Source organism: Bombus impatiens, unplaced genomic scaffold, assembly GCF_000188095.3.
Source record: "Bombus impatiens unplaced genomic scaffold, BIMP_2.2 scf_0406, whole genome shotgun sequence".
Lineage (NCBI taxonomy): Eukaryota > Metazoa > Arthropoda > Insecta > Hymenoptera > Apidae > Bombus > Bombus impatiens.
In genome coordinates, this window is record NT_176825.1 from 1,586,695 (window position 1) to 1,614,403 (window position 27,709).

At 38.5% G+C, this 27,709-nt stretch overlaps 1 protein-coding gene across 1 annotated transcript in view; it reads right to left on the reverse strand.

The window, feature by feature from the left end:
- Positions 1–27,709, reverse strand: part of LOC100746737 (disintegrin and metalloproteinase domain-containing protein 10) — a 150,296-nt gene that overhangs the window by 29,491 nt on the left and 93,096 nt on the right. The window contains exons 4-7 of the mRNA XM_003490152.4: positions 11,865–12,135; positions 9,672–9,830; positions 7,826–8,010; positions 2,099–2,239 (exon numbers count right to left, since the gene is read on the reverse strand). Of these exons, the coding sequence (XP_003490200.1) occupies positions 2,099–2,239; positions 7,826–8,010; positions 9,672–9,830; positions 11,865–12,135 (756 nt within the window). The remainder of the gene's footprint in view (positions 1–2,098; positions 2,240–7,825; positions 8,011–9,671; positions 9,831–11,864; positions 12,136–27,709) is intronic.

The following is a 27,709-nucleotide window of genomic DNA, read 5'->3' on the forward strand; positions in this document are numbered from 1 at the left end:
AAAATATAGAATAAAAATTTTTCATTTGAGGCTTTGTTTTCGAGAAAATCGACTTTGAATTTTCGCTCGGTACGCGTGCGGTACGTTATAACGGATTTCACTGTAGATCGTTGTCTCGATGGAAAAATTAAAAAAAAAAAAAAAATAAAATAAAAAAAATTTTTATTCTATATTTTCGACTTCTTTTTTCGCGTAGAATCACCCCCTTTCCGCTTGTACCACCAGTTACCAACCGCCCTGTATATTATATGGTTTCAATGATCCTAACTTCGGAATTCCAACCACATGGAGCTGCGATTCGTTACTCGTCGGAGATGTGGTTTGGTAATAATTAATCCCAGCTATATGGAAACTTTAACTTCGTTCGGTGGAAACTTTAATGCGATGTAGTTTCTTGGCTAGCTCTCTGTCAGTTGTTGCTGTACGACATCTGAACACGAATTAATCGTGTGGAATGACGGGATTCCGCGAAAGAGATAGCACATTCGAGATATCACAATATATTGAACCGAACGTTATTCGATAAAGCGATACTCTCGTCCAACTATTAGGAATTTTACTCGAACATATAGGCATTCTTGGTGAAAACGGATCGATGGATCGAAACTTCCTCGCCATGTTCTTTGAACGAGGGTAGGATTGGTAGTTAGGAAGCTGGGGAAACACCGACTCTAGAAATAAATCAAAAGAATGGAAGAATTGTGGGTTCCGTTTGACATTTTCAGGAATAGTTGATTAGAAATGAGAGAAATCCGAGGGGAAGGAAAGGATCAACGATTAATCGACTGTAGGAGAGATGGTTAGATTTGGTATACGAATGGTAAAGATTTGAAGCCGATATTCGGCGTGGTTTCTTTGTCACGCGATGTTTTATGATCCGATTCGTGTGTCTTATATCTTTATGATCTTATATGAGAAATTGTAAAAAGTGTGTGGATGTGATTGTATATCTATTAAACACTGTTCAGTAATAACGTAACTGTTTGTTTAAAGTAACAACAAATTCAATGAAATAAAACGAAGAGAGAGTAAAGTAGAAAGGAGGTAGAGTAAAGTAGAATAAGACAGTCTAGAGAAACAAAGGGTAGTCAAGTAAAATAAGACAATCTAGTTGCCCAGTGCCTTAGATAGCAAAATAATGAAAGTCAAGTCAGAAAATGTATTCTTTACAAAAGGGGCTTGAAAGTGTGTTGCCAATTAATATCGTAATCGTTTGTTCAACAACGACAAATTGAATGAAATAAGGAAGAAGAAAGGAAAGAAGTGCACGATAGAATAAGACAATCTAGTGTCTTAGTCAGACATCACGATAATGGAAACCAAATCTTGGAATGTATTTCTATAGCCTGTGAGTCAATTAACGAGAGAATCACTCTGCAAATGTGATAAATGCACATTTCGCCCTAATAGCCTTCGATAGGGAAGATGCGGTGTAGGCTTTCATTTGTGTAATCCAACCTTCACGTGTTTATTAACTATGGTATTAGATAACGACTACCGGCGGAACCGAGGATGCTTTAAAGTCACGGAACAGAGGAGTTTGCGCTTAACGAACACTTTGCAACGAGCCAATGATGACCGACACGAGACGTTTCATTAAAGTTGAAAAGTCGCGCCGTGCAACGTGTTACTCATCGGGCCTTGGCATCGACGATTTCGTGTAAATTTCACGCAAACGAGCACTTTAATTAACGAACGAGTGCCGAAAGTACTTTCAAGGATTCTCGTCGGGCGATGTCCAACGCATACCAATGTATTTGGATTAGTCAAGCCTTTCACCTTCGGGTTCAATTCAAGAATGCTTTTCTTTAATTAACTTCACCCCTGGTATTCTACGTTCCGTTTCATGTTAATGCTTTCTATGACTTGAAATAAATTTGTTTTAGAAATTCTCGTCAAAGGAATCAACATCTCATAATATACTTAAGACGAAAGTACGATACAATATTAATGAGATACCAGATTACTTTGATTAAGTAACTTTCGCCACTTTTTCAAACTTTGAGATTTTTTCTTAAATGTATAACACCGTCAATAGTACGAGTAATGCATAATTTATGACAAGTCGTGGAGAGGATAGATAAAGTAATTTACTTACCGGAAAACAGCTCAAGAAATTCTTCAACCCCGTAAGTTCCAGTGAATCTGTAGCTTGGATCGTTCAGTGCATCGTCACTATGAACTTTAATGCGTTTTATCATGAAGCTAATATTGTCTGGCTGGCCATCCTGATTGAAATCTGTAAAATAGCGAAGAATACGTTCGAAATGGAAAAGGAGAAATGAAAAATTCAAATTGCAACATTGAACGGATTAAAGTCCGTTTGCGGAATAGACATTGTGGTACTGTGAAATTCATAGGAGTCGAGAGGAACTACTCATCGAGGTAACCGATAGCTGATAAGGAAAATCACCGGGGCTCCAGACGAGTAATTTTCGGGTTTCCCCCAGTGATCAATGTATTCCGAAACGGTTGAACCGTCGCGTGGTGGAAAGCATTTAATCAAACACCTCCTCCGCGGGAATACCAATCGAAACTGGAAAAACGATTCCGTGACACGCGATCGCGATTCCTTCCCGCCGCTGAATTCTCATGATTTTTCAAGTGTAAAACGAACCAACGGCCGTTCATGCATATCTCTTTGATTGATCTCATTATTACGAATTAATTTTGACAGCGCGTCGCAAAAAAAGTTACGAGTCAAGCGTAATTTTATTCTGCGGAAAATCCGTCTTTCACTCAAGCTTTCCGATCTTTCAACTTTTAATCGACCATGTCGAATTATAAAATAATGTTCAGTATCGCGCGTATAAATACGACATTTAAATGTGTCCTTTATTTTTAGTGATATTAGAGGATATTTAAGCATTCAAATTGGTGATTAATATTAATGGTAAGATGATTGAGGTGATAATTAATTCGATTGAATTCAGTAACTTCTCTATTTTATTTATTAAGATCTCCATTAATGATTCCAAGGAGGAAGAAGAATGTTATGGACGAAAGAAATTTAGATCATTTTTTTCAATTTTTGAGCATTCGTAGCATTTCCATCTATATCTATGATATATACATTTTCGTGAAAATGAAGGATACTTAGGTATTCGATTTAGATTAAGACACCTTGTACGTTAAAGCAGTGAAACATAGAAGATAAGATAGTAAGATTTCCAATCTCATATAAACGATGCAATTCCATGGTAATGTCTCCAGATGTTTGTGCGTGTGCATACGCAAGCAACCTATTCCAACGTCAATGCCGAGCATCGTTACATCTATATCTGACATGTAATATATATGTGCATTTGGTAATTAACGTAAAATCCATTGTATTCAAGTTTGATGTTGCATTAATCAGGTCCGCTTCTGTGTACATCGTGGTAGCGCATGTGCTGGTGAAAACATGGATATCGGGTTCAATTTCAAGCAAAGGCTTCTTAAATCTCTAAATAATGCAAATGCAATGCTCTGAAACAGCCAAGTATGAGTGAACACGAGAAAATTGAAGATGAAGAGGCTGAAACATTTATTGGATGCTATATTTGCATGCGTTTGCTTTCCGATAAAGTTATCTAACGATTAAATGCAAGTTCCATGTTTCAAATACAGTCACACGAAAATTTAAGGAACTAAAGATTACTATACGAAATACCTCTCAAAAGCCAAACCGACCAACTCGACCTTTTTTAAATTTCTTAGTTTCGGTACGTAAATAAACGATTAAAATTCAATCCTTAAGAAACAAACAGCAAGATAAAATTTAAGGTAGATTTAAAAACATTGTTTGTAATATCATCAATTTTCTATATTTTTCAATCTATGTGTTTCGACCACTCGCAGAGAGACGCGATCGCGAGGAAGCACGCCAACGGGAGTCGTAAATTCCCGTTACGATTAGATAATCGACGCCACGAAATGATCGATCCCCTATTTCGATTAGGATAATAGAGGTGGTTAATTGAATATGACACTGATGCAACAAGGTGTGAATGACAGTTTATTCCAACACTTTGTGAAGCAAATAGTTACGCTGGTGCGTATGTATAAGGTAAATGAGTGACTGATCTTCGGGTGTAGACCCGGTCGAAGGATGTTGTATGTTTGAAGGTTGAAGAATCAGTGATGTTCGGTGACGATGCTGCAGCGGAGGAAAGCTGAGGGTGGGTGTGTCTAGCGCACGGGACCATCGGATTTGTTGATGACGATTTTGGCTAAGAGAGTGAGGGAAATAGGATTAGTTGTTAATTATGTCCAAACGAAGGTTGGTGGGCTAGGAAGGGTCTTAGCTGCCTTCGATAGAAAGTTGCTATTAGGAAGCATCGTACATGGAAAAGCCCAACTTTCCCTTGCCCAGCCGTGGTAGACAATAGTCCTTAGAAAGTGTTTTAGAAAAAGATATTTGTTCGGTATGAGCAAGCAAATTATTGGGATTTATGACGGGTACTTGAAGCTATTGAGGGTACGTCGTAAGGATGAGCGGACATTTGGGGTCTGTCTGACCCGCGGTGTATGGCCGGGTCCAGGTAGAGTGTTGCACGACGCAACATTATGGAAACAATATAACTAACGTTATTTAGTATTCGTTCGATCTAAACGCAAAAAGAAATCTTACATGAGGAAATCAAACTCGTCTTATCGTTATCAATATGTATTGAAAAAGTAATCGGACAAATAAAATCGTTTAAAAGGAGTATCGCAAAGAATATCGCGTGAAATTAATAAGTAACATTAATTTCAAGATAAAGGAAAAAATGAATAGTTACAACAAGACTTTGAAATACTTATTTCAGAAGACTATCCGTTGGCTAAAGATCAACCTCAAACGAATTAATGCTTTAAAATTATTCCTGATCGAATCTACGAGGTAGATTCTAGAGAACTTGCAGAATAAAATCAAGTAGAACGAGTCAATGCATAATCAGACCAACCAGGCTCTGCTACCGTATAGTTGTATAAAATAGGTGTTTTTTTTCCAGAGTTACTTCTATCGCGACAAGTCACGAGAAATTTGTTCTAAGCCTATGTTCTACGCATAAAATTAAAAGAACAAAAATATAGAAAGACGGAAACAGACGGTGCTTATTATTGAATAGCTAAAAGGCGATCGTCACGTGAGACTCGTGTTACAAAGTTGCTGGTTCGCGTTCCGATGTCGTAAAAAATTACTTCGCAAACAAATAAAGGGGTAACGCGTCGCGTGACAGCTGTCTCGGATATGCCGCTCGGAAATAAAGTTTTTTTTACGTGAGTGCGCCAGATAAGGATCGTAAACGCGGCTGGTCGTCAGGGTTCTCAAGCGTCCCAGGTGTAATGACTAACATTCGAACTTCCACTTTTGACCGATATCACCGTCGCGATATCCCGTTATCGCGTTAGCTTTATTTTCTACCGTAATAATATCCACCGAGCTTCCGTAATATTATATAATAGCCGCGTCCACGGCGTTTACACGGTGAGTTCATTGCGCCGTAATAAAGTCGACCGGTTAAACATAAATTTCAAAGATTGCGACGTTAAATTTAAATCCTAAAAATCGCAATGATAGTACGGAAACATTAATTCGTTTTTAAATAGCGCGGCAAAGTTAATTGGTTGGCTTTCAGGTTTGAAAGATTTGACATAAACACGAAACAAATAATTCACCGTTAAATTGACGCGATGGAGTTAAGTGGTTAAATCGAAATTTTGAAAGATCGTGACGTTAGCAGGGAGATAATAGTCGGTTCGTTAGGTTGCGCGGTCGTGCAAAATCGACGGAGAAACACGGAATCGTAATGCAAGAGGGACAGGGGCAATCCTTAATCGGTGCAATTCCGGATCTCTCGTCGGACAAGAGCGTTTAGCTAGGCGGCCACCGAGTTGTACATATCGCGATGGGAAGAGAGTTAATGCCGTCTAATCCGGAGACAAAGGGAGGCACGTTCGGGCTGGCATTTCCGAGGGGTGGTCGATCGGTCATCCGAAATGTTCGCGTGTAGAGATGGCCGATAATCGCGCGACCATCGTTCCGGAAGATCGATATCCTAACTCGCAGTATATATTCGGTCAAGTTAGATAGAACGAGACGGAACGAACAAATAGGAAAGAGAAAGGGTTGGAAGAAGAGGGAAAGGAGACGAAGACGGAAACGTCAGCGGAAGACTAGCTTTATCCGCGAATCGTACGACGGAAGAGATAGGGAAGTCTAAGTAATACACTAGACCAGTCCGCGTGTAGGCGCGGTCACGCTACGTTAAACACGGCTCAGTCACGAGACACAAATATTTGCTTGTTGTTACGGCAGGTGGTGCGACGTTTAAAGCCCTTCTACCAGTACGAGCTTGCCCGTGCTTCGCCTGTGCGTCCGCTCTTACTTAATATTCGCAAGCCGCACTGGCCAAATGAGATTTTCAGGAACGCTTTCCTCTGATTTGCGAAGCTTTGTACGCCTGTACTGAACGTCACTATCGATGAACTTGATTGTTTCTCAGCTGTACTCGAAGTAGATGAAATAATTCCATTAAACGGCGGATTATATGTATAATTTGCGTGGATATTTTCGGCTTCAAAGAACAGATTTCTAGAGAGAAGTAGGGCCGAAATAATAATCAAGAAATTGCTGAAATTGAATAGCTCGAATGGTGGACTAGATACAGTAAAATAGGGCTATTTGCATCATTTAATCTTGGCGTTTTAAAATTCAATATATTGAGAATATTAATATTGGACGAACTTCTTTCCTTTTGACGAGTTATATCATCGTAGGAAGGTACGGCCATCAAGTTATGAAATGTAAATCGTTTAAAAATTGTTTATAATCGAATCTGACGAATTACGAGACAAATTACTTGGCTTAAGTCAAATAACGCTATTTTACCCTAATGTACTTCTTCTTTTTGGGGAAAAGTTTTTTGATCAAAGGAAAGAAGGGGGTAGTTTATCTTTATTCGAAAGAGTAGAACGAAAGCAATTTCAGGGAGGCAGTATGCGATTCTTTTCCAGATTCTGCTCCCGTCTTATTCCTTGATAACCATCGTTTAAAGTTTACGCATTAGGTGTGTGTAGCGGCGCAATAAAGTTCCACGGAATCAATCGGTCAACGTCAGACACAGAAACTGACATTAATCGGTCGCAGCGCAGAAAGGAACCGCAGTAAGGCTAAGGAACATTCATTTCCTCCGATCGCCGTTGGCAGAAAGTTGGTTTAACTGGAAGGTCCGGGAAAGTTTTAATTGGTTTGCGAAGTTATTACAGCGGAATGAGACAGAAGACGCGCACTTGTTAGTTCGGGAGGAAACGTTGCCGATTGCTACACCGGAAAGACGAAAGAATTTTCATTGCTGTCCTGATACTTCTCTTCCGGCGACCAATCTTATAGGACATTTCGACGAATTATGTACCGATCTCGGACGAAAAGTTTGTTGGAATTTGATGGAACAACAGACGCTAATCAGATTTGTAAGGATAATAGAGCGGATGGCTATTACGAGAGGTTAAACTGTTATTTTATTGCTAGGTAGAAAGAGATGAGTTTGCTCACACTCGGTGTTCCGTTCACTTACATTCGCTGGCTAAGACTCTTTTGTCTTTACGCAGGCACATGCTACAAACATACACACACCCTCATCCACATTCTTTTTGGCTTAAGCCTACGTCCCTCACAAGAACAGCACGTAGCTATCAGCCAGTAATCGCCTACTTACATTAAAACGAAACAGAAAACTATCGGCAATCGTTTCTCATCACCGATAGTTCTGTTCCCTTAAACTATCTACAATGTATCACCTATCCAAACTTATACTCTAACATTACAGTCTATCGTAATCTATTAATAATTTTTATGTACCTGTATATCTATAAATTGAGTTGACACGCTGTACATGCCGAGTCATCACCTCGATACTGGCCTCTTCAGATTTATAATGATTGAAGAACGTGTGATCCGCTTGCAGGTACAACATACAAGTGGTTTTCTTCGGATCCACGGACGTCCTTTTGCGGAGCACTCGAGAATATCGTTCCCTGTACAATCTGATTGCAAAGAAATGACGTCTGTTTTCACTAAATACAATTAGCCTGACAAAGAAGCATTATCGCCTTTAATTTAATAATACATTTCCGTTTATGCGCCTTCAAAAGAATTTTGATTAATGTCCGTATATTTCCAAAATTCGAAATTTCTTTCATTTCAAACATATTTCCTGTGTTATACCCCCCTAATTACACGGAACTTCGTAGAAATAAAATTGTTTAATTTCTAATCCCTGAAGCTTGAACAACAAGATAACTGAGTTATCGACTTCAACGGTGAACAGAAAAAATTTCTAGATTCTACGTTTACTACGTCCGAACTTGGTTCGGAGGCTGCAAAAAAGAGCAGGATTTTCGATGTCGCGATAGTCGATTTAACCGATACGCGATCCGCACTTGAACAACAAATCAAATCTCTCCACCAGAAAAAGAATCCCCGATTGCGGGAAACGTCCGATAAGGATAACTCGGTCGCGGGCAACGTTAAATTGGATTGTTCGATAATGGTGTTTGCTCTCGATTTTTGACGTTTTCATCGCTATTCGCTGCCGGATAGTCTGGCTTTTCTCTGCCCGGAAATGGGTGTGCTCTTTAAATGGAAGCGCAAGCATAGCACGGCAAACAGTCCGGAGGAAGAATCGACGGGACGATAAGTAACCGTTGTGCTTTTCTTCCCCAGCAACGGGCAACTTTCTTCCTTTGACCTGGCTTTCCCAGCATCTGCTAGAATATTTCATCGACGTGTTCGTAGAGACGGGCTAAGTGGAAGCAGAGTGGAAAACGTTGAACACAACCGGGAAGGAAGAAAAGAGTCGAACAGGGTTAGGGAAGAGGGTTGGGGGGATGAGACCGGTGATCGAGAACGAACGACCGTGTAAAACTTTTACAGGCTGTATAACTTTTTATTTTTTCCAACTTCCAGTCGCTACCGTAAAAGGGGAAACGGGGGATTTCAATTAGTTGCACGGAAGACACTTGGCCTCTTTTCGATGCAACTTGCAGCGGAGACATGAGTGAAACGAGGCGGTTCATGGTCAGACAGCTAAAACGAGTTAACCTGTTAACTGGGTCGTTCTTTCTATAACCACGGAATTAAAAATTGACGAAAATAAAGTAATTTTTAGTCTAGGTATTTCTTCTATATGTAAATATGTTATAACGAATTTTTAACAATTATGGAATGATTTATGAAAAATAGAGGTTTTTAAATAAAAAAAATTATATTGGGATATATGTATACTGGAATGTACAGCGAGACTTTATTTAACGAAACATTTTAATTTCTGTCTGATTAAATTGTCTGAATCTATTTGTCAGAATGAGAATTATTACATGAAAAAAGTTATAGATGGTAGAAAAATGAATGAATAATTCTGTAACATATAACTGTTTTGTTATCCAATAAATTCTCCTATATATACAAGAGTTTAGTAATTCGAGTGACGAATTACCCACTCATGCCCGATAAACAGACTACCCAAGTAGTATTAGCTCGGCGCGATCAGACAGACGATATTCACTTTCAGCCGACTCAAAGGCTTACCGTAGATGTGTAGGCAAACCATTTTTAAATTAAAGGAAACTTCAGCATCCTCTTGGCAGGATGTGCAAATCTTTTGTAAAGTTTTTATTAAAAAGGAAGATTAAATTGAAAAGCTTACCTATCGAGTAACTCTAAATTGTGCGAGCTCGCCGTGGGGTCTTTCTTCCTAACGTCTTTCGGATAGAAGCCCGGTTTGGCGCGGGAGTTCCCCTCGTTCAGGTGTTGATAAAGCGGCCGCATTGTGTCCCCGAGATATCCACTCCACGTCCTGTTCGTCCTGCGAACGATTTTTCGTCGGTAAGCGTTTGGAAAACTACAGCGCGCCAGTGAATCCCTCATGCTGAACTGATCAACTCCGGCCGCCCGGGATAAACGAGAGAAATCGTCGGGGTGCGGCAAGGAGATAAGAGTGACATATGTTGGGTAATACGTAACAGGCTTGAAGCCAATTTACTTCGAGGATCGTTGCCATCGGGCCTCCTGTCGAATCTCTACGCGTTCGTATCAAGATGACCAAGGCCACATCTTTGAATTACAGCATTTCACGAAAGTGTTCAAATACTTGTACAAATCTTTTCTGAGTAATATTGTATAACACTCATATTATATAATAATATGAGTATATTATGTACGTTATACGAAACATTTGAAAATTATATTGCTACTGTAAAGAGATTCGATTATCATGATTACATTGGTCAAGTTTGAAGTAAATCTGAAAATGTACATAGATGTTATAAGATACTTAGTGCAAGCATCTCGCTGAAACCATAAAAGTATTTAAGCAACCAATTATTCATTATGCGATTCATGCTGTATATTAATTTTTTGATTAAATATATGTTCGTATACTGTACACACTGTATATTAAAACTCGCTAAATTTTCTCATTTTTATTCCCTCTTTTTTTTTTATTCTTTTCTTTATAAGATTCAGTACGTTCCATTTTTACGAGTCTTTTATATACCAACGCAGTTGCCGCGTTTTATGCGTTTTTTTCACTGTATCCGTTTAATTCCTTGCGTGCGCGTGACGTGATTTCGAAAATTCACCAGTGAAGTCATAGACGAAACGAGCGCTTAAAGTGTTTAGAGACTGCGCCACGCTGTTCCAACGACCTCGATATATAGAAGAAACGATAGGTTGTTGCGCGTAGATAGAAAGATTGCCTCGAATTCTTTCTATGCCATCTGACCGGAATATCCGATGAGATTCGCCATTACTCCCGCAAAACTCATTTCACTGATAAGCTTTGAAATGAAACGAGGTAAGAATCTAATCTGTGTTAAATATATATTTATTTTCTAATCACGCAGTTGGATAATTATAAAACTTTGATTTATTTTATATGCGTAGAGAAAAAATTATATGAGTAAAGAAAAAAGATGTTATTAATTGAGATTGGATTAATTAATAATTTGAATAAATAATAATTTGAAAAAAAAAATATAAAAATTCACTTTAATAAAATATAATTATCGAATTATGGATCAAAACTTTCGAAATTAAGAAAATTTACAGTGAAGATTTATGTGATTTAAGAACCACTACAATAGTCAGTTAGAACGTAGGTAATATCACGTAACTGAAACTAAAATTTCCATGTAATACAATTTATTCAATTATTAAGATAACTTAAAATCTGTTTCCTTCTCTCCAGCAATTCTTTCTGAGTTCCATGCCAGAGAACATTATAATTAATCAATGCTAGAGCTGCTTCCCTCCCTAATTCTCTGTTAAAATGCGTTCTCTCTGTAATCGTAAGTGCACTTTGACGCGCGTGTCTCAGGAAATGATCGGTTTCCCTTGCAGAGCCTTTGTGTCGCTTCCCTACTAATTTTGTTAACTTCGATTCATGGCACCGATGCTTTGAAACGTTAGTTATCGCGATCTCTAATGTAAAACTGGAATGCTTGATCTCTCATACAGTTAACCGCCATTACGGTGCCATCTGAAATTCTATTAAACCGGTCAGTAGATACTAAGCCGGTCGATATTAAGTTTGTACCTGGAATATTGAACGTGTTAGATCATAGGGGAAGATATTATACATCCAAATTGCACGCTAAGCTGTCTCAAATGCAAGACTAGGTTGGAAATTCAACTGTGAACGGCCAATTGAATTTCTTCTTATATTATTCAAAGGAACAAAGATGACAGCGGACAATGAATAACGAAGTATAATTTATGTTTTATTTAATTAAATTGTCTTCAGAGTCTTCATACGGGAAATTGTATTTTTCATGTCGTTGTACTATTACGTCGAAATAATTAGCTTAATGGCAAACACAAGAGTTTAAAATGTATTTACCTTAATTCATTTAACGTGTTCTCTCGCAAAAGCTCACTGGCGCATGGATACCCATTATTACGTGGGACATTCACGTCCACGGAACGATACGCGATCGTATGGTGATGCACAGCGTCTGTTGTATCTTTATCTTCGCCATCTTGCCGATGGCATACGAGGGGAGCATATCTGCTGGTTGGTTCGATATAGATTTCGTCGGATGCTGTAAAGATAGTTCCATCAAACAGTCCCTCTTCTGTTACGATTCCATGTACCGACGAGTTCTCATCGTCTGAAACAAAAAATAAAGAATTGATAGTTTATGTTGTTTAGTCAAAGTTGCGTAAATGCAACAGTATGAAGGACTTATATATGGTTTCATATATTATATGTGATATCGGAATAATAGACACGTTTCAGAAGCCAGGAACACAAATAAAAAATATGCAGAAGATTTTCTTTGACTTAACGAAAAATATTATATAATAGTTTATCACGTTACTATTAATATTCTAGTTTCTGTTAAATTCATAAAACTCTAGGTTTCAAGTAGGAGAAGAAATGAAACGACGAAGAAATTACCGAACATATCTTCGGAATTCTCTTTTATAACCACAATGTTGGAAAAATAAAATTCGATATGTAAATTGACTGAAAAGAGACATTGTTCCCTTTCAGTGCTTTTTATCAAAGTCTTTTTATGCAATATTTGAAATCTTCTTTAGAGTTGTTGATGTCAAAAAGAGAGACAAAGATCTAATTTTCCGATTGTGATATTCAGAGAGAACTGTAAGAATTCGATCAGCGTCGATGTCTAGCGTGAATGCACATCGGTATGCTTCCTGAGTCACTTTGACCATCTTTTTCCTGAACGTTGCTACTGTGCTCGTAAATCGTGAGATTTACGCGTGCAAGAACCGCGTACGGAAGAATCCGCGTTTATATCACGTTTGCCCGCTCGGACATGGCCCCGGCAAGTGCGAATTTATATACGTTTGATCCGTTGCATCATCATAGCATATCAGATCGATGATGCATCGACGGGTTTCGTATGTGTGATTCGATCGTTTTCTTTTTATACTCCTTTTTCGAAGGTTCCTCCTTATCTTACTGTTGAATAAAGTGATTCGATAAGAAAAATCCTTGGGTAATATACTAACCGTATGCCAATGTAGTAAAATGATTTAGAAAGTAATTATTATGAGAAACTATAATCATATCAACGACAAAGAATTACATATATTCCAATTAAGTCATAAAATTCAAAGTTATATTTGGCATCTTGGTAATCTCAACATTACTCGGAATGTTGTAAAGACAGATTGTTGAGTTCAAAGGGTATACATAATAATAAAGCAAATCGTAAGCCGAGATTAATCAGCATAAAAAATTCATATTAGTGGGAGAATTCATAATAGAGATCCACTCATTGCTACTGTAAATGCATAAATACGGGGCACCACATTGGTTTCCATACATTGTAATATGGCTTGTTCAATACTTAATTGCAGTTTAATATCGAGATTAAACGTCCACGGCGATGTATTGTATTATTCATTATTTGATATTTACTTAACATTTAGGGTGGTTATTAAACGATTCTACGTACATACACGTGACAAAATGTGTGCACAATACTCGTTTAAAATGAAAACAATTTTTCACGGAATATTTCGTAACATTTTTCTACGGATTATGAAATAACGTCCATAGCATTTTTATAACGCTACACTTTAATCTCATCCTCGGTAGAATTTGATTTTGAAATCTTACGTTTAATCCTGAATATGAATAGCTATTCCTATTTTATCCTCCTTCATTCTTTTTTTAAATAATTTTATTAAATTCGCTGTTACAATATTTTCCTATATTTTGTGTCCTCGTTTAACGTAGACGCTCGCCCAGATCCATTTATGTTCTATCTCTATTATCTATTTAAATCCGTGCTGCAAAGTTCAAACGTGTCAAAAATAGATTGTCGTGGATGAGAAGAGCTAGAGGCCTGGATGTCGATCAAAATATTCTGTCCGAATTTTTCACTGGACACAATTCGTAATATTTTTTCCCTGTACGTACCTATTGGAGCAGATAATTGAATTTTTAATACATCAACACCGAACATCTTCCAAATTACGAACAATTGATTAATTCGAGCGAAATGGAATTGAATTGTATCCTCTGATGTCCATTTCATCAACGAGTTTGTCATTCTTTTGAAATGGATCAGCTCGAGCGTCGATTACCCTTCGCTGATTGACTTTGGGTTAATTAACTATTATCACGTTACAACATAAATTTCGATCCTCGTGGTGACATTGTTTGCGATATTATTCGCGCAGTTATATTGTGTAATACGTTTAATAGAGGAGGTTATTGTAATTCTTGTTTATATAACAATGTGTAATCGGAGAAGCCCGAAATTATAATACAATCTATATATTAAATATGTATATATAGATAAATACAATCTATACAGGTATTTGTCATTTTGGTACGATCGTTTCATGGAACGATAACCACGGTTTACTTTTGAGAATTTCTAGTTGAGAATGCAACGTTCAATGCCCTGTTGTTTTTGCATACAAGGATGCGCACTGTAAGATTCCTTCGCATGTAGTTCTCTTCTATTCTGTCGAGAATCGTGTACATATAGAATGCAAGAAAAATGCAAAGCTAAAGGAAAGAACTGTTACTCGAAAGATAACGTTGCTCTTCAATATTTGGAGTTGTGTATTATTGGATAGCGTAGGAATTTTTAAAATGATATTTCTGGAACAGTGAAAACAAAACTATAATTGAATGATATACTAAAACAATGTTAAAATATAAGGGTATACGTATACTCTCTTGTAATATTTTACAATCTCTTCCATTTACTTCAAGTAAAATATATATATCTATATTGTCAGGACCTACAATGTTTGGAACATACAACCGTATATGAAAAATGGTTAGAAAGAATACTAAATATTTAGAAATGTTAGGTATAATAGGGGCGAAAGTTTTCACCAGCAAAGATTAGAATCGTCGTTAAGCATTTGACATCTCTTGTACGACGTATTGCTTTTCAATAATCAGTAATCAATTGTGAGAAATGGTTGGAGTGCATATATTTATACACGATTATAATAGAGAATCTGGAAGCTTTATAGGGCATTAGATATATAATCCTTTAACAAATAAATTAATTCTAATAAAATCTGATGTATTTTCCAATTAATCATAGGAAATCGTATTCCTGAATTTCTAACCCTTCTTCAAACTCTAATCTCAAGCATTGAATCCATTTACGCATCTCCATCAATATAAGCTCAATCACTTCTGAAAAACAATAGCCCAAAATTTTTCATTAGGTTTTCCGATGGAAAATGATTTAATTAATCGAGATCGAATAAAGAATGAACAATACGGACAAGTTTAATTATAGTCGAGTTATCTTTTCCAGCTTCATCGGAATTCTTTTAGCAAATATAAGCCATCCTCGTTGATCGATTAACTTGGAATTTTAAACTTCGCTAAGTTTAAGTATGATTGATATTATTTCAAGTATCGCCTTACTTGTTCTCCCTGTTTGCTCAAAATATAACGAACGTGGAGTACAGAACTCGTAGCGCTAAAAAGACAAAGCATCCTTTAAAGATTAGAACACGTAAAACGCGTTTTAAACGTCATCGAATACTGATCTGCCAAATTTCTGTCAATATATCATGCAGCTGATGTTTTATTGTTTTGGGCTGAAAATTCCATTGAGTACGTTTCTTCTAAAATGCTTTGCGTCATGGGAATATCCTTCGGAAACTGTATTTTCGAAGGCAAATATATCATCGCTATCTTCAAATTTCGCATAAATGCAGAAAAATTGCTGTCGATTCATCAGAAAGGAACGAAACGCGTTAAAACTGAGATGTGTTAACGACATGATATCTTTCGATAGTATTTTTCAAATACTAAGGCTAATAAAATTACTATTAAGCAAATGTATTTAGTCGAAGTACGATTATAATTGAAAGCATCTCATAGTACTTATATGCAATTTAAACTTACTCTGTCTAAGTTCGACCCTACTTAAAAGTGTTAGAAGTTCGAAACTTTCAATTAGATTTGAACCTGCTCGCACTATACTTTACTCCATCGCTAGTTCATGTAGCAGAATATCAGCTCGTGATATTTTATTCCGCATGCCGCCCCGCATAAGCGTAAAAGTTAATTAATCTTGTGCAGAAAAAGCTGAAGCGATGGAATGATTTGATTTTACTTCATACTCTGTCGCGTCAAAAGGGTCAGAGTTATTAAATATCTAACAATTTATAAATATTCCTCGTTGATGATTTCCATTTTCAGATTTTAATCAGATTCCGAAAATAGTGACGACGGCTTTAGCGGGAAAAGACAGTTTCCCACTGTTCTGTCCGCGATATTCGTGTCCGTTGGTTACGTTACAACGTGATGTGCGTTCTCTATGAATTTCCACGGTTCGCTCCTATTCATGTTTTCGCTCGAGGCTTCCTAAGCCGCCATATATTGTAAGTTACCTCTATTGTCCACCCCGTTTCAATACTATTGCCATTTCGAAGCGACTTTGGAAACCTTTTGTTCGAACGTATCGCACATTTGTTCCAGGTCCACGAGGCTGTACGGATTCCACGTGATCAGTTTCATCATCGGATCCAATCGCAGCGAATTATAAAACCCAGCGTGGATTCTATGATATATCTGAAATTTCTGGTATTTTTTCAATATTCCTTGCTCTTGCTATACTGTGTTACGTGATTTAATAGTGTCACTTAATTCAGAGGATCGCAACCAATACTTGGTAGATAATTTGAGTTCAACATATAACGAGCATCGTTTAATAGAATCAGAGACAGCGAATTTTGAATTATAATAATGCGAGAGGAATGATTATAAGAATCATATTTATCAATGTTAAAAGGACTAATCGATCCCATATAATTAAACCGATATAGAAATTCCCTCCCGGAGGCCAGTTTCCGCTGGAAACATCCAAATGTACAAAAGCATATAGACCTGTAGGATATTTGTAAATGAAAATTTCGAACACGTTGGTAGGATCAAAGAAATCTCCTAACGCAAAATCAATGCGTAACATCAATGTTACGTATTTGTATCTATCGTTACGTTCATAAGATTGACGCGAGAGGAGATCGTAAGAATCTACCCTTAATCAATTACAGGATGAACTTAAACGAACCTTTTCATTGAACTGCACGAACCATTGTCATATTTCTACCGAAATTCTATTTCAACAACGTTCAAAGGATTAATGGATTCTACGTAATTGCAACGATGTAGACATTCTCTCTGGAGACCGATGTTCAAAGAAACGACTTTATAAAGAGCGTTGATCCTTCGTATTTGAAAAACGTGCAAATAGCACGGTAGTACATCGAATCAATATAAATTTTTCAAACAAGCCGGACCGCGGACGGATTTGCGAGCTGCAGGATTCCCGGAAAGTCGATCGCGTTAGTTATCGAAGTGGAAAATAATGTCATGAATAATGGAGGAACGTGCCGCGGTATGTACTCCGTCGACGGGTGCAGTCGCATTGAGGGGCAGCGACCGTGCAAAAGGCAGAAGGGAGCAAAGGGAATGGGAAAGTAACTCTGCACAAAGTGCCCGAGCTGCTAGCTAATTCGCAGACGTACTCGCTCGGTTCTTCCCCGATGTCGACTCGTTTTCTTTGACGCGACGAAATAGAAAATCTCCGTGGTCACCCTTGGCGAGCGAATCCTTTCAGGCGACGATCGCGCAGATCACGGACCTTGTTTGATTAACAAATGAGCGATACTTTCTTTCCTTCGATCGACCACGGGAGAGACGTAAAAGTCGTTAATTTTTTTCTTCGCGTTTGCTAGTGCTCAGTGGAAAATCAATTAGGTGTCGTTTTACAGTTTCTGGTCATTGAGTTAGGTTCACACGCAGAAATTTTGTTTCTCTAGCTACGATATAAAGATTGAAACTATTTAAACGATTCTGGGTACTGAAATGTTTGTTAGTAGATGATGATCAGATATAATGTGCAGCTGAGGCGAAATTTCGAAGATTGTAAATTACAAAGCGCGTTATGTGATCTCTGATCCAATGTCTGTTCATGGATTGTCACTTGATAGTTGAGGTGTTTCAACGCAATGGAATTTGATAATCAATCAATTAATACAGAATAATTATCAAATAAATAAACAATATTTTGGATGATATCGGCCGTTGTTGTTGCTACGGCACGACTTTACATCAAGAATTTCACTTATTCTTGACAGATTTTTATCAAAAATTCTTCTAAGATAACACAATTTTGATCCGAATTCTTTTAAAAATCTTACTTTCTAGTCAATATGTAGCGATTACAAATTCTTGTTCAGTAATGTTTAAATATACGTCGTTGTGTAAGATTCCGAGTCCCTTTGGAGAGATTCGCGAGAGAAAGCGAAATTGTCGATGAAAATTCCGTCTGATCCGGCAGTTTATCAGGCGTATCGGCGGCAATTTGTCCCTTTAAGAGCCGGTTGTCGGTGGGCTTGGCCAGTTACATGTAAACGCGCGTATGCTGCCGGTGTTTTAAATGCAAAATTGAGCCGGCTCTCTCTCCCCATGATGGAATTTAATTACAACGATCTGTCGTCAGGGGAACGCGGTCGCCGTTCGAAAAGCCAATCGTATTTCGACGGGTTCGAGTGACCAACGTGTTGATAGAAAGTCGATAACGGGTGGCAGCCTGTTCTCGCCCGCGACATGCAAACGACGCGGCCTCCAATCATTTCTCTTGCCATACGGAATACACTTTGCCCCGCCAGGCGTGATTCTGCAAGTGTACAAGGAGACAGACAAACCGTCCTTCATGAGCGATTTATGAGTCGGCCAACTCATGTAAATTGCTTGAAATCGCGCGAATGTTTGGGCAATAGCTAACACCGAGATACTGATTCTGCCTTTGACATCGTGTGTGCTAACAAAAGCGACCACGGTAATGAACGATTGGTGCAACGATGTCATGGAATTCCTAGTTTGTTCATAGAAAATAATACTTCTGAAAGCAAGTGAAAGAAGTCGAAGGTTTACGAAGCCATCGTTAGTCGTGTAAAAGCAGAGAGATCAGCTCTAACGTTTAGTTAATAGAAATTTTGGCAAAGAGAGATCAATATATGGGATAAAAGATTATGAACAATTCTGAGACAATCTACAATATATTGGGGAACAAATTGTTTAACTAGCTGTTAGTGACGTAATAAACAGTGAAATGTATCGTGTACTTAACTGACAGCTGGATTGTTTATTCTGATAGAATATCCTATTCATGAAAAGAGAAGAAGCCTGTTCAATATTAATATTTTCAGTTGTAGTTATCCTAATTCAGTAGCATGTGTATGTTACCCTATTTCTGGAATAATTCAAAATTGAAGTTTAAAATGTTGTAACACGAGTGATTCAAATAATTCTACCTTATTACATGAAACGAAAGTCTCGTCAGGATAGAAATAAAATGGAAAAAGTCGAATAATTTTTGATACTGAATTTTTTATTCTTGAGATCTGGAAACTCGCAGTCCCGAGAGGTACACTATTTTCTTGCTGCTAAAGGATTATCCCAGGAGGAAAATAAAATTCAGCTGGTTCCCTCTTCACGTCGCCGCGCGTGTGCCGGCTTTCGCTCCAACGTCCTCCCCCTTCCATTCGCTTTTCTCAGCCGATCTGATGTAAAATGCTGGATACGTAAGATGGAGAACGCAGACGTCTCTGTACGTTTCTGAAAGGCTTCCCGTAGAAGTCCTTCGTGGTAAATCACTCGCTCTCGATCGAATCCCCCTCTTCGGTTTATCCATTTTCGGGATCGCAGACGAAGGGATTCGACGGCAGCCGTGACACCGCCGCCCCGATATGTTCTCCTTGCATCGACGTCGATCCCTTTTGGAATTTATGTGCCCGACGACTGGGAAAATTTCGAGGAAATTCCACTACCGTATGTGTGTGTGCCTTTCGGTCCGGAAAGATCAGCCTTCTCTCTGTCTCCGACAGGTTTCCACGCTCAGCCATGGAGGCTTTGACCTGACCAGTTTGCATTTAATTTGGGAACGTTTATTCTTCTATTTCCTCTCTTGACCATCGTTTCCTGGTTCCTTTTTCCGTGATTCGAATCGTCGTATTTTACGAGTATAGAGCATAGACTCTGTCGATGAATATTATTTGGTACACATTATAAAACTATTTTGGTCTGGGTGTGGTTGGATCGTTCCGAAAATACTCAATTGAGTTGGCGAATTTCAAGCCATGCTCCGTTTCAATTTATAAAGCAATTAATGAAATTATTCGGAGAAATATCAGAAGCCTCAAGTAGACCTCAAACAACGTACGAACTTTAAATACAATTTCACCGAGCAGGAACGTATATAAGCTCAATTTCGTTAGTGGTGCATTAGAGTCCTCGACCCGACGACGTCTCCCAATTATTCAAAACTTAATGCAGACCGTATCCACCCTCTCAAAGTCTATATATCCAGCTCGAAAAGTGGATCTGGCTTGCAAAGTGACAGAGCGGGCCCCAACACTGGCTACGTTTCAGCTCAGCCTTTTCACCATTTCCTTTCACCCTTTCTACTATTCTCCCTCTTCCCTATTCCTATTTCTTTTCGCTTGCAACCCCATGGTTCTCTCTGTCTCCCCCTTTTATATCTCACCTCTCTTCTTACTCGTTTCCAGCCCTTTTCGTTTCACGTCTTTATCAATCTCTCTTGCGCAGTCGGAGCGCGCCTCCTTTTCTTTCCGTACGCAAGCTCTTCTGTTTATCCGCGTGAAAGCTACTCTTCCGTGAATCGAAATTTCAGAATCCGTCGAAAGACTCTTCTCTTTTGCGCGTGCATCCTTCTATTCTACCCCGGCGTAGCCCATTCGCGGAAACGCAAATGTGCAAATTCCATTCTCTGTTCCTGACGAGACGATGCTTCAGAATTAAATTCTCTCGCACGTTCAATCTAGTTGCGATATCTCGTAAGATTTACGTTTTCGAATTCTTCTATTCTTTCCCTCGTCCATATTATCCCTGCTTTATGATTCTTAACACGGACTTAATAAATATGATCCCAAATTTGACCATCTCCACTCCTAACTTCCACACATCTTTACACCACCTAACACTTCTCGACAAAAAGCTTACAGTTCTAAGCGCAAATCCATTTGCAGCATCGACAGCTGTAATTCATTATCAAAACGTTGTAAGCAAATTATTAACAATAAAACAATCTTGAAATTAGTATTGCATTTACGATTACGAAACCATAATCGATCCTCTCTTAACTCTTTGGAACTACTTATTTGAAAAGTATGTAACATCTCTCGTAAATTTGAGCGAAAGATCAATAAAGGAGAATCGAATGAATCACGAATACACGTCACGTGGTTGGTTAGATAACGAAGTGCTTACTGATCGGACGTTCATTTTGAAAATCGGCATCATTAATTCCCAACACACGTCTCTATTTAACCCGATTCGATAAATCTCCGCCGAATGTTGCTAATTATCCGATAATAATACCGCGCCGGCGGGAGGCTAATTTGTGTCGTTTCGAACTTCACTCTAAACGCTATCTCCGTCTCTTCCTCTTTTTCATTTTCCCACCTCTCGCTTTTCCTCTTTCGCCTAATACGTGCGTCGAATATTCCAAACGATTCATTTGCCAAGCACGATCCGAAAAATTGATCGGAACCCTATTCTTTTTATCATCGTCTCATTAATGTTACTCCCGTATACGTTTCGTCGCCAGAATTATTCGTTTTCGAATCAAACAAGTTAGAATTTTTTACATTCAATTCTCTCGAGTTTTATTAGAAAGGATCAAAGAAAAGGATCTGGTGTTTGCTATCGGAAAATAATTTTAAACGCTACTTACTATTGTAGCAGTGGCCGGGGAGTTTGAGAAAACGGAGTTTTCTTTTTCGAAAAGCTTTTAGAAAGTTGGCTCCATTTGGATGTTCCCTTTATTTTCCAATGGAAGTCAGCTTCCAGAAGAATTAAATCTTTCTTTCATCGAGCTGCGCGTAACGTTTTAACGGTGTAGCAAACTTTTTCTAAGACTCCCCATTCTCTCCTCTGCAAACGTTTGGAAAACTTTCAATTCTACTTCATGGCGTTATTCTAATGAACGTTTTTAAAACATTGCGGGAAATTTCAGGTTACAAATTGGATAGTTAATAATTTCCCATTAAAATGCGCAACTCCTTTGATCAAATTTTATTATTTATACCCCTATTAGTTTGGGAAATTATACTGTATTACCTTCAAACTTTCCTTTAAATTTAAATTTAAAATTTTACTACAAACTTTTCGCCGAATCCAATATGTTGTTCATTGCAGCTAATATGATATTACTCGAAATATGAAAGGAAAACGGATTTATTACATAACTTTTATATATTAAAGTCGAACAATCTGCATAGAGCGTGTAATATAATACGTACGTTTATCTGGCAGAGATGTAGCTTTTGATGTTCACACGTCCACTGAATTTCTTCCATCAATGCCATATTTATTTTCCGTCAGCGCATCAGGATGGGTTTTGTGGTATGCATGGTCAGTCAACCCCGTTCGACTCACGTTGTATTCTATCGGGATCAGTGGTTACGAAAATTAATGCTGATGCCAGGCACGCCTGTTATTTGACGCCGGTGTAAGTGGTAAAACCTCGCAATCAACGCCAATGATTGATGCGCCCATCATCGGTATCACTTGTGCTGTGTCACGAGATAGAGGAGTCACTCTTAAACAATAGTTTTCCTGCTTTCGATACTCGCCTGTCATAATTGGTCGATAACGGGCTTGAATATTTGTCACAGATCTCCTCGTCTTCGTCATTTCCCACTGGTTCGATTAATTGGGATCATTTAAGTTTCATCGTATGTTCGTCAAATATTATTGTGCAGTAAACGATAAACTTAAACGATGAGTGATCGAGGATCATGTAGAATAAAACAGATGTAACAGACGACGAGTCGTTTTTCTAAATATTTTATACGGTTTTGTCACTGTATGTATCAGATCGATATAACAGATCTACACTATGTTTAGTAATACTTTCCTGATATTTCGTATGCAGAGTTTTTACATGCATTGGAAGTCTAGTGACGCCAGTAGATATCTTTATGCATTATGTGAACATATTGTGCACCGCTCCAATAATGATATTGTAATTCTGACATGTTGCTTTCTTTTTTTTTTATATGTATATAATATCATCTGACGCATTTTTCTTATGGTTGAAACGAGACTTATTAATATTCAATAAAGTAATGAGATATGATGAAAAGAAATTATAATTTGTAATAAAACTAAAAACAAAGAATATTGGACATATGATCCAAAGAAAAATTACGTTATAATCTGAACTAAGAAAATTGTAAAGTATCTTTTCTTTCTAACTGATCTTCTTCGACCAACATTTTTTATATCTTTTTATCTTTAGCGTGACTCGAGGGGAATGCAATCCTCGTTTGAAACGCTGGAAATAAGAGCACCAGAGTCTGTTGTATCTCGTGCAATGTTCGAACGAGTCGCCAGCTCATTAGAGCCTCGATATAAAGAGAAAATATATCGCGTGATAGAAAAGCCCGCAACTCAGCAAGGGGAGGGGTGGTTTAACGGAGGTATCAATTTTCTTAGAGGCCGTGGTTGGAACGAAATCGATTTAGGGACAGGATAAACGGGAGGCGGTGTCAAATCATGAAATTCCGTAGACGGCTTAATTGCTCGAGTTTCGGATTCTATCAATCAGCTCGCTAATTGGGCCAGTCACGGCCTTGTTATGCAGCAAATTAGTGGTCAGTCTGCCGGCAAGATGGTGAATCGAAACGCGAAGATAGCTATTTCATTACCGTTACCACGATGCACCTTGTCATTAGTTCGCTGTCGTTTAACGAGTAGAAGCGAATTTTTATGGAAATTTATATTTCTCCTGGTGTGTCACCAAAATTTAATCATTCACGCTAATAAATGGAACCGTGCATCGTGCAAGTATCGACGAAACTTCATTATATTGAACCATATTGCCATGATTTCAACCACGATATTTCCAATTCTGAAATTCACACGGTACAATTTTCATTTCTAGTCGGAAAAAAGATTCGAAAAAACTCTCGACTTCAATTTGCAATGGAATAGCGAACGTTATTCCGCTAATTTAAATCAATACGTTGGTACACCATGATGGAACGAAATCAGAAAACAGAGTCGAAATGATAAGTGGCTGACGGTAGCTATAATTTTCCGCGGAGAAACCACTTAAAAGACGATCGAACTGCATGGAAAACGGATCCTAACGAGGTCCCCGAGGAAATCTCGGTGGAGAAATAACGACGTTGTCACTAGTCTGTGTTTCTGGCTGTGATCCTGACTCTGCTTCAACAGGGCATCCCCAAGAGGATCCTTCATTTCGTGCGAGCTCTTGTTTTATCGACTCGTTTGTTTTTGGTCTAGTCGTCGACTGATTTTCATTGTAACGTCGCCGAAGTCTCGGCACGCTCAACTGTGATCCCTCTAGAAACTTTACTCATCGGAATGTAGGCATTATCGCCACAGGCTGACTAGTCTAATCCAAACACGCCGTTCAACTTTCAACTAAAACGACGTGTACTTCTGAGAATGCGGCATACGTGTATGTGTGTGTGTGTCTGCGGAACTATGATCGAAAAGTCACGCAACACACTAGCGCTTCTAATAAATAGTTCAATAACGATTGCGTGACTTTTTGATCACAGCGTAGGTTACATTCGCCGAGATGTCAAACCACTGTGTTTGATGTCGCGAGCCCGACAAATCATTGACCAATTCCACTTTTACTTCAGAAACTCTACCGTTTCGTGAGAATTTCACAGCGTTATGATTAGACTACGGATTTTCATGGAAATTTACGTTTTCGTGAATGCAATTAAAAACAGAGGACTTAAATAGAATATCCTCAAGTTATATAATACTCAAAAATCCTTTGAGAACATCATTAGATATTCATCTGTATCGATTCTATAAAAAATAAATATTTTTCTGCGTGTTGGAGTATCAAAAAGGGCTAATTTACGGTACTGTCAAGTGTTTTCCTACTCATTTCAAAACTCATGATGACAGAAACGACTGTTCCGAACATTTCCAACAAATTTCACGAAATTGTATAAAATTTAGCAACAAAGTAGAAGATCTGCTATATTCACTAGGTTCCTACAACAACAAATTTATTCTACAAAGTTTCATCTTAAGTAGAATGGTTGGATAACAAGTTCTCGCGATTTTTCATTTTTAAGCTCAATGTGACTGACAAGGCCGCATTGGTATACGTTCTATTCGAAAATGTCACCATTCGGTGCGCGTTCCGTGCGAGACTTTCTTGATATCAGGATCTGTACAATCGGTCAATCGATCGGGAAGCAAAGTCATAAATGGAGCGAGGCTTTTATTCTCGCGCACCGCATACTTGAAATTCCATCTCGTAGCAAGAATACTTCGCCTTGCAAGATACATTCGTGGGAAATGTACTTTATACGCGTGCCACGGGGGCGAGGGGAATCCATTTGAAAAGTAAACTTCATTTGAATGCGTTCAGTAGATAGCACGTGCGTACAGTCGAACGATCGACCAGGTATAAAACCATGTCGAGCCATCAATCGATACTTTCCCCGTTGGAACTGACTATTCTCTGTTAGTTCAATCTGACTGATCGATAATGCTTACCCCATTCGTGCCGAGGCCACGTTCTCCTCGCTACCAACGTGTTAACTATGTTAGCGAGTTTAAACTTCATCACCGGATGAACAAGGAATTTTCTATTCCTATTGTTCATTGGTAAAGAGGAGCAGAAAAATATAATAGGAAGTTTTCCGCTATGTACAGTTCCTATTGATATACATTCTCGTTCATAAGTATTAGGTCAGCTATGAAAATGTGTTATAATTATATTATAAAATTTAAATTTATTATTTCATTTGAAACGTTAAACCATAAATAACTCATATATTCAATATTCTTTCTTCCACTGACGCACATAGCCATGAATTTCGAAGTTAATATAAATATTCGGGCTTATCTTGATTTTCTATCTATTTTGTGAAAAAAAAAAAACAGGGAAGGGAAACGTGATATTAAATTTGTCCTCGCTGTTATTATCTTTCCCTTGTCCGCTCTATCAGTTTCATGTAAAATTGGAGATCCAAACCCTATCCCTTTGTATTCATCATGCATGTTTTACACAAAAAGAGGGAAAAGAATAAAAAGAAAAAAGATGTATTAAAAAACTGTCCACATCATACGCGGGGCCTGGTTTTTCCTCCTTTTTTCACATATCGTTCTAACCGATGATATTAAAGTTCAAATCCCGAAAATCTCTGGCGAACCAGAATTCAGCCCCGTGAAAGGTAAACACTTTCATATCGACGTTCATGGAATTCGTTTGATCTATCGAAGAAACCTTGAAAAACTAGATCAGCGTGTATCCCAGAGGAAAAACTGTCGACCGATTACGTCTATGGATGACTATGCTCTTCCCATAATACTTGGCTCGGGAGGCAGTAAGTCGCGAACGTGATCCGCGGAAAAGCGGCCCACCCCTTTTACGTGATACTACGAACTTTTCAGTCCTCGACGACTCGGTTTTCGTATGTATTACATCGCCCGCGATGTAAACTACTTTAATCCGGGGGTTGGAGTCGGCTTCCGGGGGATGCTACACGGATTTTTCCACGCCTGATTCTCGACCTCGTATCGCAAGCGCTACGACCCTCCCACGAGAACGGCGGCGATATTACGTTAAAACAACCCCTCTCACCCTCGTAATCTGATGAGGACACTTACCGAGACTTCGGAAATTGCTTTCGTTTCGATACTTCCGCCTCCAGCGACACGCACATAATGCTCTGTCGCCCTGTTCTCCATGGTACTCCATGGTAAGAAAGAAATATTAATCATTTTGATACGTAATTTCAACAAACTATCGTAAGATTCAAGATTATGGTTTGTTAATGCATGGTTAAGTTAAAAGACTGGACACTGATAAATCGTATATACAGTGGTGAACATACATTCATACGTTCATGGAAATACTTGAACATCTATCAGAGGAAACATTTATGTTCGTATCGCATGTGTTACTTAAGATATTTAAAAATTTCATCGAAATTGTAACAAGACATAACTGTTACGATTATGTTGGTCACGTTTCTATTCGTCTTCATTACCGATTCTACAAGAAATAGGAACCTATTCTCCGTGTTGCAGATGCAAATCGATTTTCTTAACTCACGATTCAATGCCTAGTTACTATAATTTATGGCGCTCTCAAATGTCTATCGCTGTATCTCCCTGAGCCTCATAAGGCAGTGAACAGTAAACGTCCGAATGTCCGGAACGCTTGAATTTCCACATTCTCTCGCGTTATTTGTAACTATTCAAGCGGCAGGAGATCTAAAAGAGCGATCTTCGACACGCCATTGTCGTTAAAAGTATACGTTTCACTTATACGCTGGCGCGGAGTGACTAGGAACGACTGGCCGTGTTTCCTGGGAGTTCTCGGTGAATACTGAAAGAACCGGAAACTTCATTTTCCGGTGGAAGTTGGACCCCACGAAGGCCGTGTGCATCCAAAGAAAGTGACCTGACGTGGCGCGAGTGGAAACGCTGGAGATTACGAGATGGAAAACGAAGCTCGAGGGCGGCTCTCCTCTTGTAGGAAGCTTGGAGACGCGACAGAAAGATCGAAGATAAGAAGGATCCTTGTGGATAATCCTCTGGGCACTTCTGGAAGATAATGCCCCGCCTGATGGAACCCTGTCTCTTCTCTGACGGAAGAATTACCAGCGAGAATCTCGGGGGGGGGGGGG